Source organism: Monodelphis domestica, chromosome 8, assembly GCF_027887165.1.
Source record: "Monodelphis domestica isolate mMonDom1 chromosome 8, mMonDom1.pri, whole genome shotgun sequence".
Classification (NCBI taxonomy): domain Eukaryota; kingdom Metazoa; phylum Chordata; class Mammalia; order Didelphimorphia; family Didelphidae; genus Monodelphis; species Monodelphis domestica.
In genome coordinates this window covers 193,412,498-193,426,509 of record NC_077234.1, presented here as the reverse complement: position 1 = coordinate 193,426,509, position 14,012 = coordinate 193,412,498, and the positions used below count along the sequence as shown (strand labels likewise).

General features: G+C 38.4%; 1 protein-coding gene across 8 annotated transcripts in view; it reads right to left on the bottom strand.

Annotated features, from left to right (window-relative positions):
• The window catches only part of FHL2 (four and a half LIM domains 2), a 114,979-nt gene that overhangs the window by 19,840 nt on the left and 81,127 nt on the right, over positions 1 to 14,012 (bottom strand). For all 8 annotated transcript variants that reach the window (XM_016424889.2, XM_007501182.3, XM_056807379.1 and 5 more), the window contains one exon: positions 2,090 to 2,264. In XM_016424889.2, coding sequence (XP_016280375.1) covers positions 2,090 to 2,264 — 175 coding nt within the window. The remainder of the gene's footprint in view (positions 1 to 2,089; positions 2,265 to 14,012) is intronic.

Genomic DNA, 14,012 nt, shown 5'->3' with positions numbered 1-14,012 from the left:
CTTGGGAATCTTCAATTCCCCCTTTTGTTGTCAGGGAAAGGAAAAACTGAATCAAAATTAAAATAACCTTGAAATGAATCTGTAAAATGAAACTGCCCGAAAAACAACTTCATATCATACATAAATGCTTTGGCTTCTATTTTGATAGCACACTAAACACTGACTATAACTGCCTGCAAAACCTCAACTATTTCTACAAATATAATACAGACATTCTGGCTCTACCTAGCTATATTTGGGAAATATGGGAAAACCCTTATTTGTTAAATGAGTGTTTGAAAGCAAATTTTTTCCACATGGAAACCTGTTTGATTTAATCTGAGAAAAACTATTTTTCAAAAGGTTAGAACCAAATGAATGCTCATACTGGGAAATATCATTATAAGATTAACTTTAAAATAGGACTTTCTTTCTTTTAACAGTTTGCACAACCCAGGAAGGGAACTTCCTTTCACTCTCTCCTTTAGAAAGAAGAAAACTTGGTTTTTTTCATACCATAAAAAGAAATATTTTTCTCTATTTCTTGCATTAAGAGAAAGTTGCTTTAATCCTTAGAATCAGGGTCTCAGACTAGAAGAATAGAATTATATGTTGTTAATAAATTACTAAATTTTGAACTGAGTTTTTTAAACAGAGGTTATAGAATCTCCGTATCAGAATTGGTGACTTCCCATGAAACTGGACTTCATTTTGACTATTTGCTCAGGGACATTCACAAAGAACTCTTGATGAATTCACCAGCACTATGGGGAGGTAGGGAGTTGAGTCAACTATGCAATGTAACATCAGAGGGTTCAAACTATTGATGAAGAAACCTCTTTGTGCACTGAGTATATAAGAGATGTGGAAATGATTCTGCCCTCCCTCTCTTGGTCCTTTCTCAATATGCATACATTTTCTTTCCCTTGGACTTTCAGTAAGAGATTGGAGGGATTTTTTCCTTGTTTTTGTGGACCCAGTGGGGCAGGGGGAGAGGAAGAGAGGAAAGTTCTCTAGCAGCAAGCATCTGTCTTCTCTGATCCCAGCCCTTCTATGCTCACTTAGTAGTCAGCTTTAGCTAAACTCCCTAGTCAATGGCATCCAATCAAGAGTTTCCTGGGTCATTCTAGTATGTCTCTCCGAAAGGAGCCCAAGTCCAGCTTCATGGGATGTGCTCTAGTTTAGGAATTTAGGGGTTTCTCTGTTCATCTCTACTCTATTTTTTATCTTGATTGGCTGAAGCCAGGAGGACAAATAATTTCTCAAGCTTCATCATGGTCTGAAAGTTTTTTTTAAATTTGTACTAATTTTTATGTAAGTCTGAAAATCTTAGTCTATTTGATATGTTAACAGAAGATGGGTGACAGAGACTGTTGTGATTTCATTTGCATAGCTAACTCTCAGGTGAGTACATCCCTTCTGCCAGTTCACATTGGCATCTTCTCTGCAACTGACAGTCTTAGAGAACAGCCTAGTGCACTAAGATGCTAAGTGATTTGTTAAGAGTCATGAAGTCAGTGTAAATGGCAGAGTTAGGGTTTAAAACCACCTTTTTTGCCTTTGAATATGGCTTTCACACAGTAGTAATGATTTGGGAAAAATTCCCAAAGGGTTACCTCCCCCCATCCCCATCCAATTCCATCAGACTTTTCTTACTTGACCACAAGTAAGCTAATTTCTTCCCCATCAATGAACAAATAATTCCATCCTCAAAATTCAACTTTAATTGAGGATACAAGAGAGAAGACATCTTGCACAATGAGAAAGATGTGCTTAGATGGTGGATACTCACAAATTACTTTCTTGAAAGTTCATTCCATTAGATACATGTAAAGCATATATCCATTACATAAAAGTATTGCCCCTAAAGAGCATGACTCAGTACTCCCTACCTGGGTTTATGTGTGCTTTAACTACTTCTCTGTGATAAAAAAAAAAAAACTGTAAGCAAAATGGCATAACTGGTCAATCAGCATATAGCCCTGGACCAAAGGCAATGCAAGGAGTGGGTCAGGACTACTTTCACATAAATGCAACATGCTAGGATTAGCAGAAGCATTCATTTAATCTCTTTATGGCAATTCTGAAATAGAGAGCAAAATGACCTGACCTGGCATGATTGTCTTCTTGCACTCTGAGCATTTCGAAGAGTACTCATTGGAGTAACATTCAGTACAAAGGAGATGCTCATCTTTGGCAGCAAAAGGCTTGTCCACCAGGGAGTTCTTGCATTGGAAGCAGTGGAAACAGCTCTCGTGCCAGTGCCGGTCCTTGTAAGACAGATCCTGCAGAATCCCAAACCACAAAGAAAATGGTGAATGTTTGGCAGAATTAAGAACCGTAATTCACATCTGGGGCTTATGGTACAAGACTGCAATATAAAACAATCAAATATTCAATATGAGAACAGGCATTGATATGGTTTTTGGATCTTGCCCTGACCGCTGAAAAAAGAGTAAACTGTTTATTTTAGCTGTCCATTTAAAGTAGCACCTTAACTGTGAGCAACACAATGACCAACCACCATTCCAGGGAATCGATGATGAAGTATGCTACTTACTTCCAGCCAGAGAAGTAATGGATATAAGATACAAAATGACACATACAGTTTTGGATGTGGCTAATATAGGAATTTGTTTTTCTGGATTATGTATATTTTTTTACTAGGAGCTTGCTTTAATTTTTTTAACAGTTAAAGTGGGGAAGCAGGGAAAAATATTCTTGATAATTGAAAAAATGAATTAAAATTTAAAATAAAATACCATCTTAGTTGGATTTTTGTGATACTATAGAAAAACAAGCAACATTTCCCTTAAAAGCCACAATTTTTAAAGCAAATATAATGTATCAGTCTATATGATGGATAATACCTCTGATGCTGTCTGACAATTAAGAATACATTTTTCATATGTGAGAGGAGAATTTAACCTCTTTGGGTCAAAAAGTGTAGGTAATTTACTAAATTGCATGCCAGTGTCTTGAAAGAGCTAATCCATAATCCAGGTTAGATCCAATGCAGTTCTAGATTCTTCTTATGATTAATATTTTTTACATTACTTTTCCCTTTGGGTTTCTTTTCAAAACTGAACAGAAATTATTCCTTATTGAAGAAGGGACAGAATTATGAACTGGTTTCCAATTCTCCCTAAGATATTTTCTGGTTCCAAGGTGACCCAAGCAATTAGGCAGTAGGACTGTTCAATTAAGGCTGCCTGCTAAAAATATCCGTCTCAAGGCATTTCTGTTCCTGAAAATAGTTAACAGGAAGCATGCTCAGAAAATAGACATGTGCAAGAAGGTACCCCAAAAGAACCCACTTTCCCCACCTCTCTTAGAAATATAAGGTTCGTAGATGCGGTGAAAAAGGGGGCTGCCAGGACCTAATAGTTAGAAAATGGTTGTTATCCCCACAAGCTTTGCTTCTAGCTAGATAGGATCCAAGATGGAAAGATCCTATAAGCTATAAGCCCTGACACAGCCTCCCTTTTACAATGGCCTCATTTCCTTAGTTTTCCAACTGACCAGAGTGGCAGTTGGTGATTGGATTCTACTCCTCTCCACCAGGAATCAAGATGATTTTGATCCTGTGTGGAAACCTCTAGGCAGAGCCAGTGATGATGGCTGTTAGCCTCAGGAGTTACAACTGACAGCTGATGACAGTTGGTGACAGCTGGTGACAGTTGGTCACTAAAGCTTTTTTTAATGGGGTTCTATCAAATTCTGAGGTGCCAGTTGTATTGAAATGAGAGAGAGAGAAAAAAGTGGAGACCTTTCTTCTCAAAGTGGGGTTCAGGGGAGACAGCAGATATAATAGAGAAAAGATTTGGGGATGGTAAAGGGAACAGGATCTAGGAGAGGACAGCAGATGTTTAGGGTTGGCTCAGAGAGAGGAAAGGGGGTTTTGAAGATTTTCCCCCTTCTGCCTTCCCTCCTTAGCTATGACTCCTCTCCCAGATTTGCTCTTGTCCCTCTTGTCCCCCCCTCCACTACTTGAGGCCAAAGGGTCTCCCCTTGATCTGTTTACTCACACTTGATTCACAGCTTGGGGAAAAGATAACTATTTTAATGCTAACTCAATCAGGATAATACAAAGCAATAACTGGCAGGAAAAATAATGGGAAAGGAAAGTGGGAAAAAGGGATCCCTGTATCTATCTAAAACCCTTTTCCCTTCTTCCTCAAGTTTGGGGTGAACTCAGGCTTTGGCAGCCTGAGCCCCCTGAGACATAGTCAGGTTGACTCACCCTGGGTTTGGCCCCTTGGCCACAGACCCAGGGCAACAGGAGCTGAGGTAAAGTCTGACAGAGATTTAAAATGCCTTTTCTTGGGTTTCTCTTCAATAGTCTTTTCAATTGGGAATTGTTGGGGGGAAGGATTTCCAGTCTCAAGCAGGAAAAGGTTGGTAACCCTCAGGAGAAAGTCTTATTCAACCTTCTCTCTTCAGCTTCTCCCGACTGAGAGACCAACTGAACTTCCAGCCAGAATCTCCTCCTCCTCAAGATTCCCATCTCCTTGGGCCCCTCCCCCATCAAAGTGATCAGTTCCACACATTCTTCATCCTGGCACTTTTCTTTAGTGTCAGCCTCTGTCACATTTGGGAGTAAGAGGGCCAGGGTTTAAATCTGGGCTCAGACTTAATTTAGCTTCCCTAAACATCTGTTTCCTCAAATATAAATAGAGTAGAATATATGGTCTCTGATGTCTCTTCTAACTGTAGATCTATGAATTGCTTGGGGATGGGGGGTAGGGCCCAGAATGCTAGGATGTAGACTATTAGCTGTACTGACTTGGAGACAAGAAATATGAACTTGGCTAAGGCTGTTGACCCTGAATTGGAACAGAACTATCTTGTTGAGATATAAAACGAAATCAAACCCCAAAATACATTATTTTCTGATCTATAGCCCAAACCAGAGGCCTATTTATAAAAGAATGACCATCAGATTGTGGCTTTTTTTTTCAGTCCTGGCAACTCATAAAAGCAGTCTACTTAGGTAGCCATACCCAGAAATGTTGGGATCAATATTGGTCCTGGAAGAACCCTACTGAAGAGATTACAGATCTTTCATTAAGGTAAACCAAATAAAAGTCAATTGATTTCCTTTTTACTTAAAACTTGGTCCAGTTCAAGTAATTTAAAAAATGTTAATACATTGCAAATAATTGATGCATTTACCTGCTATAGCAGAATGAGGTCCTGAATAGAAATCTGGCCTTGTATTAGTCAGGAAGGCACCAGAGTAAGTCTAGTTTCTGACGCAAAAATATAGTCTGTTTTTCTATGGTAAGACACTTAATTTTTTGGTGCTACCAGGCAACTCTCTAAGACTCCAAATTAATGAACAGATACAAATACACATTGATAGAGGAAGTTTCAGGGAGAATCAGAAATTCTCTATATGAATGGAATCGGGTACTAACTCTCCCTTCACTCTTATCCCCTCCCTAGATACCTCAGAAGTGAGGTGTACTGGATAGAGGGCTAGCCTTGAAGTCAAGAAGGTCTGGGTTCAAATCTTGCCTTTGATACATCCTAGCTAGGTGATATTTAGCAAATCATTTAACCTCTCATTGCCTCCCCAGGAAACTCTAATAGTATAAATGACAGTTACCATCAAGTTTTGTTTAACCAATAAAATCACTGTTCAGTTCCCAAGAAATCAAAGAAATAAATCCATTCCCCAACAACCATGCCTATCAACATATATCTGAAAGAATGAATCTAATTCTGGTCTTGGTTTTCACAATTTGCTTCTCCCTACTTTGGTTGGAAATCTCTTTAACCCAACACTTGGAAGCAGTTTGATAAGATGATCATAAACCAGTGCCAAAGCATTTTTGTAGGCATGTGTTTTCATGATGTCTCTGTACCTTTGCACATTTACGCCTCCTGCCTGGAATACTTCCTCCTCTTCACCTCCACTTCCTGAGACCCCTAACTTCCTTCAAGGCTCAGGTTTCCTTTAGGAGGCCTTTCTCAGTTATCCTCATGTTATTTACTTTGGGCAGAAATCCTGTGGCTCTGGGACCTACAATGTTCAGTGAGAATTATATTCAAGGATCTATAATATTTAAGACTGTGAATATGATGCCCCATCTCCAAATCACTTTGTTTTTATTTTGTATTTATGCATGTATGTGTATGTAAAAATATATGTGTGTGTATGTGTATATATATGTGTGTATATAGGTATATATATGTGTGTGTGTACCCACATATCCTTGATATTTTTATCTGTGAACATAATATCCTACTCCATGGAGTATATAAGCTCTTGAGGACAGAGGCAATTTCATTCAAATACAAATATTTGTATTTGAATCCCCAGTATCTAGCACAGTTCCTGGCACATAAAAAGCACTTAATAAATGTTTACTGATGAATGTCTTTTCTTGCTCAATGTCCTCTGCATACCCTGGGTTCCTTTGAGGTCAGAAAAAATATCATGTGTCATAATAACTAGAAAGAAAACTTGATGAAGAACCTGGGTGTTAACTCCTCTTATAACAAACAAAAAAGGGAGGGAGAAAGTCCAGTGGTCTAGAAATTTGGAACATCAAGATATAAGGTGATATTTTACCAAAGGAAGATGAATACAAACTCCTTCTGCATTTGTATTTTGCAGCTATTGACTATAAACTTCAACAGGCATCTTTCTACTTAGAAGAGGTTTAGTTTAGCTTGGGTCCTGCCTATATCTACCCTATGTTCAGAAAACAGTCCACACAGGTATTTTCCTTTATCTGTGTGCTCTCAGACATGTCCCAATGTTTATATTTCCCATTTTCCCATTATTGTTTTGTATAATAAACTCTAATTTGTACCATTCCAAAGCTCTGAAACAAACACAAACTTAACCTTTCAATATTACATTTCACAATTCATTCAATCAACATTTTTCCCCTTCAACAAAGGAAATTGAATAAACCAATCAGTCTCAGAGGAGCAACATTTTTTTCCTTTTAATAGAAGAATGAAAGTTAGATACAATTAGGAAGTAGTTTTTGTTTGTTTAAACTCTGTGTTCTGGAAAACAGAACAATAGGCTTTATTATTATCTTCCATGACATAAAAAGTATATATTTCTTTATCTTTTCTTTCCTTATTTTCTCCCCTGTTTTCACCTACATCCTTTCCATTTCCCAAGCTTCCTATTTAATTTTCTAGATGAGATTTGTATGTGGATTTCTTCCCCCCTCCCCTAAATAGTATTCAATTATTCACTCTTTCTCTAGATAAATTTCTTTAGGCAGCAATAAAAATCTGAAATAGATTCCTGGTAAGGAGGAAAAGGAAAAAAAAACCCTAAAATTAAATGATAGCTTTCTATTTTCCCAGATGCCCATGTATTTTATAAGTATAGACTTCTAAATATAAATTAATTTTGGGAAATTAGCTATAAAAGAATTCCAGTTTATCAGAACAAATGGAAAATGATCATTTGGTCCTTCTTTGGTTCCTTCTTTTTTGAGTTCCTTCTCTGAGCCATTAAGGAAAAAAAAAGGCAACAACACAAGAGACTGATAATTTCAGCCTTCTCTCGGGCCTCTTCAATAGCATGAGTTTTGGCTCACCTTTTAAATATGAAGGGAATTAACCGTGTTCCTCTCTCTGCTCTTCAGTATTCTTACTATTCTTTTAATGCACCTGTACCTAGCCAGCTCACTGACTATTTGTTCAAATTGAACACGTTTAAGTTCTTTTTCCTAATTCTAGTATTGCTTTCTAATTAGTAATTGCAATTGTGAAATAATACGTTCTGGGGCTAGTCATGCCCAAGAGACCCCCACTTCCATTCTTCTGAGGCAGTATGGCTACAGATGAAGTCTAGGATTGTGTATACCTTTTAGTTACTTCTGAACAGAGTCATAATTAAAAGCAGGTCACTAGGAGCTTTACCTCAGCACATTAGTACTAGGGAATGTGTTTTCTCCCATTTTCCTAGGGCTTTATCAGAAGCCTTTACCCCTCAAACTCCTCTGACATGTTGGAAGGACTTTGGGGAATGCTTTTTTTTCAGACTTCTCTGTGTTTCTGACCCCCCACCCTGCCTTTTGCCATTGGTCTACTCTTTGTGTCACGCTTCCATCCAGCTCAATGGTTTTTTCCTCAAGTGAAAAGAATCTTAATTATAGCTCTGCTACTTGCATTGCTAATTTAATTTCCCCCAATTGCCAGTCAAGTCTGGCATTCTTACTTCACAGACTTCATAGTCTTTCATTTCATTACATTAGTTATGGTGTAATGGGGAACCTGGTGGCACAGTGGATAGAGCACAAGGCCTGGAGTCAGGAAGACCCAAATTCAAATCTGTCCTCAGATAACTTGCTAGCTATGTGACCCTGGACAAGTCTCTTAACCCCATTTGCCTCAGTTTCCTCACCTGAAAAATAAGTTGGAGAAGGAAATAGCAAACAACTTCAGCATCTTTGCCAAGGAAACCCCAAATAGGGTCATGAAGTGAATAGTGTGGAGGACTCAGATTCAGGAAGATCTGAATTCAAATCTTGTCTCAGACACTTACTGGTTGTATGACTGAGCAAGTCATCCAACCTCTTCCTGCCTTGGTTTTCTTTATAAAATGATAATAATAATAATAGTTCCCACCTCTCAGGATTGTCATGAGAAAGTCTGTAAAGTACTTAGAAGACCTGAAAATGTTATATAAATCCCAGGTGTTATTAGTGGATTAGGAGGCAGAGACCTAGATCAAAGGTTCAAATCCTCTTCTATCTACTAGTATTATGTCTTTGGGCAAGTCACTGAAGCTTTATGGTCTTAGTTTCTTTGCTCTGTAAAATGATGTGGGGTGAGAGAAGAGGTATTGAATTGGATGATATCTAAAATCTTTTTAGCTTTATATATATAATTTCTATTATTGAGACTAAACCACTGTGTTTCATTTCTCTTTGGTCATTAGAGAAGTCTAACAAAATATCTTTAAATACTGGACTAATAGCTTTAAGTGACCTTAAAAGCCATCTACTCCATCCCCTTTATTTGACAGATAAAAGGAACTGATATCCCAGAGAGGGTTAGCAACCTGCCTATACTCACACAGGTAGAAAAAGTGGCAGAAAGGGCATTTCCACTCAGGTCCTCTGACTTAAAATTCAGAGGTTCTCTCCATTGTACCACACTGCCTCCTTGGACCAAAAAACAGGATTTGAGAACTCGATTAAAGAATACCAAGTGAGAAAATTTTCTTTAGTCATTCAGCTGTTTCTCCTGTGTTCATCATGCCATTTGATAAAGTACTGCCCTCCCCAAGGTAGAAAAACAGCAAAATGTTTTGTACATGCAGTGACTCATCCTCTAGCATCAGATGAGAAACCCAGGAGTAGGGGGGAAAGGGGGAAGAAATGTTAATGATTTGTATCTTTTGATGCTAGTTTGTTTATACATGTTAGCTAGTCAGCACAGAGGGTAAACCTCATGCAGAGAACTGGAATACAAATTATTAGCAGGGAAAAAAGAAAAATAAATAAAGTTCAAGGGTTTTTGTCTTTTTAGGCTGAACTGCAAAAATTTCTGAGAAAGAACCTCCAAGCAAAACATCATAAAAACTGAAAACCATAAGGACTTCATCATGATATCCCATCCTGCTTATTTTGTCCCCAGCAACCACTAAAACAGTTGTTAGGATGTATGTATGTGTGTGTATACATACATACATCTATATATATTTATATATATATATATATATATATATATATATATAGAGAGAGAGAGAGAGAGAGAGAGAGAGAGAAGAAGAAGAAGAATTTAATAGGCCTGTCTTTCCTCCTGCATGTACAAAGGAAAATCATTTTATGGTTCTTACATTTCTATTTTAATATATACTAAGTATTTTGATATACATCATTACACTGAATGTCCATAACAACCTTGTGAAATAAGTGGGGCCGATTATTTCCATCCCTGTTGTACAAATGAGAACAATAAGGCTTAGAGAATTTAAATGACTTGCTCAAAGTCACTCAGCTAGTATGTTATATTGCCAAGATCTGAATCCAGAGTTCTGATTCAAGACCAATGTAGTAGTAGTAGTAGTAGTAGTCTCTCGGTAACTGAGGATGACGATTGTCTTTGTGCATTTTCATCTATGATAGATGAGTGTGCACAAAGACACTTGTGCATGAAGATTTAAGTGGAAAAGCCGATGCACAGAGATAGTTCCATTCTCTCGGCGTTGGAAGCCTGGGTCCAGTGACACGAAAAGTCACTACACCTGGAGACTTCCTCAGCTGCATTGGATGGCTGTGTTGTCTTTTGTGCTCCAACACGCCCTAAGCACTCCACAGTGCTTTGCTGCGTTGCCATCTCAGCCATTGAACCTTCTTATTGGTTTCTTCCGCCTGTCCCACCGAAGCAGTCTTCACATGCTGGGTGAGCAAAGCCCTGGTTCACCAGGGGTCCACGAGGACCCGATGACTACCTCACAAGGTTTAGCCAGCCTGTCGAAGCCGTTGCCCAGGGTGTGGCCGCTGCCGCATGCTAGCAGCTACTAGGAGCCACAAGTGAGAGCTAGGTGTCAGGTTGGGGTCAGAGGCTGGAGAGCTACCCTAGAAGGGCATGACAAGCCCTCCATACCAGAGATACTACCCCTCCCTAAACACCCCATACACCAGACTCATCCAAAAAACACAAGCAAATAGCAGAGTGAATTAGAAACCAAAACCCTAGCATATGCTGTCTACAAGAAACACACATGAGGAAGGTATACACACACAGGATAAAAGTAAGAGGATGGAGCCAAATCTATTGGACATCAATGGAGAAAAAGAAGTCAGGAGTTGCAATCATGATATCTGAAAAAGCCAAAGTAAAAATAGATATAGTCAAAAGAGATAGGGAAGGTAATTACATCCTGATAAAGGGCAGTATAGGGAAATATCAGTACTCAACATATGTGCACAAAATGGCATAGCATCCAAATTTCTAAAGGAGGAACTAGTGGAGCTCAAGGATGAAATAAACAGAAAAACTACACTAGTGGGAGATGTGAACCTTCCTCTATCCGAACTAGATAAATCAAACCAAAAAAATAAATAAGAAAGAGGTAAGAGAAGTGAATGAAATCTCAGAAAACTTAGAGTTAGTGGAAATGTGGAGAAAAATAAATAGGGACAAAAAAGGAATACACATTTCAGGAATACAAGGATGGTTCAATATTAGGAAAACTATCCACATAATTGACCATATTAACAAACAAACCAACAAAAATCACATGTTTAATTTCAAGACCAATGAGCTTGACTTAAATTGTGGGTGTAATTATAGATCATGTTGTGAATGGGATGGCTGTGATTATTCATTTGTTTCAGATATGACCAACTCTTTGGGACTCCATTTGACATTTTCTTGACAAAGATACTGGAGTGGTTTGCTATTTCCTTCTCTAGCTTATTTTACAGATAAGGAAACTGAGGCAAACAAGATTAAGTGACTTGTCGAAGAACACACAGCTTGTAAGTATCTTAGGCTCTATTTGAACTCGGGTCCTCCTGACAGTCCCTATGCTAACATCTAAGAAAGGAATCATTGACTGAAAAAAGCAGTCAGTAGAACAAATCATATAAAACTAACCTCATTTCTTTTGTCTACAAGGTTACTCAACCAGAAAATGCTGTTATTATATTTCACTTGGACATTAACAAGACATTCACAAAGACTTCCCATTCTTGTGAAAAAGAGAAAAAGGATAGGTGGCTTAAAAATTTGGTCAGATTCAAAGGCTTGTTATTAACAGTTTGAAGTAAACTTGGAAAGAAGTCTAATTGGAAGGTCCCAAAGATCTAGGGCAGGCCCTATGCTATTTAATATTTTTAGAAATAGCATAGAAAAAAAACTATAGATGATATAATTATCAAATCTTTGGACAACACAACTCTAGAATGATTAACTCATACTTTGGATGACATGGTCAGATGTAAAAGGAATTCTACATGCTTGAATTAATACTGAGCAGATTAGATAGAATAAGGTGAATTTTAACAGGGCAAAATGTAGGGTCATCTACAGTGGAACTACTGCATTTGGATTCTCATACTACAGGTCTCTAATATGCTGTTCAAAGAAGCAGAAATGGTGCTAAATAAAAAAAAGATGAAAAGAGCATTAGAATAGATCAGAGGAAGCATCATATGTAGCGGACACATCATTTTGAGGGATAGATTTTCAAAATATCAGAAAGAGAAGAAAATATCCAACACTGAGAAAAAACATTCAAGTCATTTCTAGGCCTCCAAAAATGCCATCAAGAAAATATCCAAAGCCACTCATGTGGCTAATTTCCCAGCTCTTTGAACTCTATGTGAGAATAATTTACACTTGTACCAATCAAGGGACAGCTAGTGATGCATTGGAGAGAGTGGCAGGCTTGGATGCAGGAAGACTTGTCTTTTTGGTGTTTTCCTGGCAAAGATATTGGAGTGGTTTTCCATTTCCTTTTCCAGTTCTGAACAGAGTTAAGAGAGTTGCCTAGAATCACAAAGCTACTAAGTGCCTGAAGCCAAAATTGAACTCATAATGATGTATCTTCCAGATTCCAAATCCAATGCTCTATTCACTATGCCAGCCAACTGCCTTGATATAAGGAAACATTTTCCCCAAATCTGAATTATACAGAAGTGGCATAGTCTGAATTGAGAAGCAGTATGTTTGCCCACATTGGAGGTCTTCAAGCAAAGAATGGATGATCAGGGTTCCTGGTGAGGCTCATATTGGATTAGAGAGCCTCTGAAGTGACTTCCAATGCTGAGCTTGAGAGTCTGTGAGCCTGTAACAATTCTTCCTCTATTCTTTCTACCAAAACATGATCTCAGTTGTGAAACAAAAATTCTAGAAAATAAGCTCTGTACTTCTTTTCCAGTAATCTTAGTCATAAATTCTTCAGATGCTGTGCCTTGTAATCAGCTTATACAGAGTAGATGCTCAAAAACAATTCCCATCTCTAGCCCACAGAGTTGAATTGCAGAGATCTCTGATAGCCAATACTGGATCACCTGGAATCAGGTCCTGCTTCATCATTCCTGCCTAACTTTATTGTACTTTCTCCCCTGCACTCTGTGAACCAAATATAACTCTTCTCTGTTCTTCACACCCAACACTCTTCCCACCTCCATATTTATTTTTGCAATGGGTACCACCCCTCCCTTGCTCCAGTGCATCCTCACTTGTGCCTCATAGAATCCCTTTCTTTCTTGAAGACAAAGCTCAAGAGTAACTTTCTTCATTAAGCTTTTCTCTACCCATTTCCCAAAATGGTTTGTGCTCTCCCTTCATAACTACCTTTATTTTATATTTATATGTTGTCCCACCCTTCCTCCCCAAAGAACCTAAGCTCCATGCAAGTAGGTTATTTCATTCTTTGTATCCCTGGAGGCTGGCAATAGCTCATGTTGAGGTTTCTCCATTGATCAATAACCGATCCTATATAAGTACTCAAAGGCATGTGGGTACCAGAGTCTTTACTTCATCTCTCAGAAGATGCAGAGTTTCAAAGGAGCCCAGGATCAGATTCGGAAATACATAAAGCATTCAAAATCTGTCAGCTCCCCTTAAAAAGGGGTTAAATTAGGCTTTACCCTCATGACAATTCTTGGACATTCCAGTTGATACCTACCCCTCCCTTGGCTTTTACATAGTTCCTCACAGCTGGCTAACATCACTCTGTGGTTTGGATTCTCCTCAGAAAGAGAACACAGTTTGGGCTGCTGAACAAGTATGCCTTTGCCATCAGACCTTCTCTATCAGAATAGCTCCTTTGCATCACTAAGTGGGCAAAGGGGATAGAGTTCCAGGTCTGGAGTCAGGAAGACCTGAGCTCAAATCTGATCTCAGAGATTTATTAGTTGTGTGACCCCAGGCAAATCACTTAACTCTGCCTCGGTTTCCTTATATATAAAATGAGCTAGAGAAGAAAACAGCAAACAGTCTTTGCCCAAAAGGGGTTACAAAGAGTTGGACGTGGCTAAAAAAACAAAACAAAAACGACAACAAAATCAGAATAGCTCACTGGCTTTCATTTC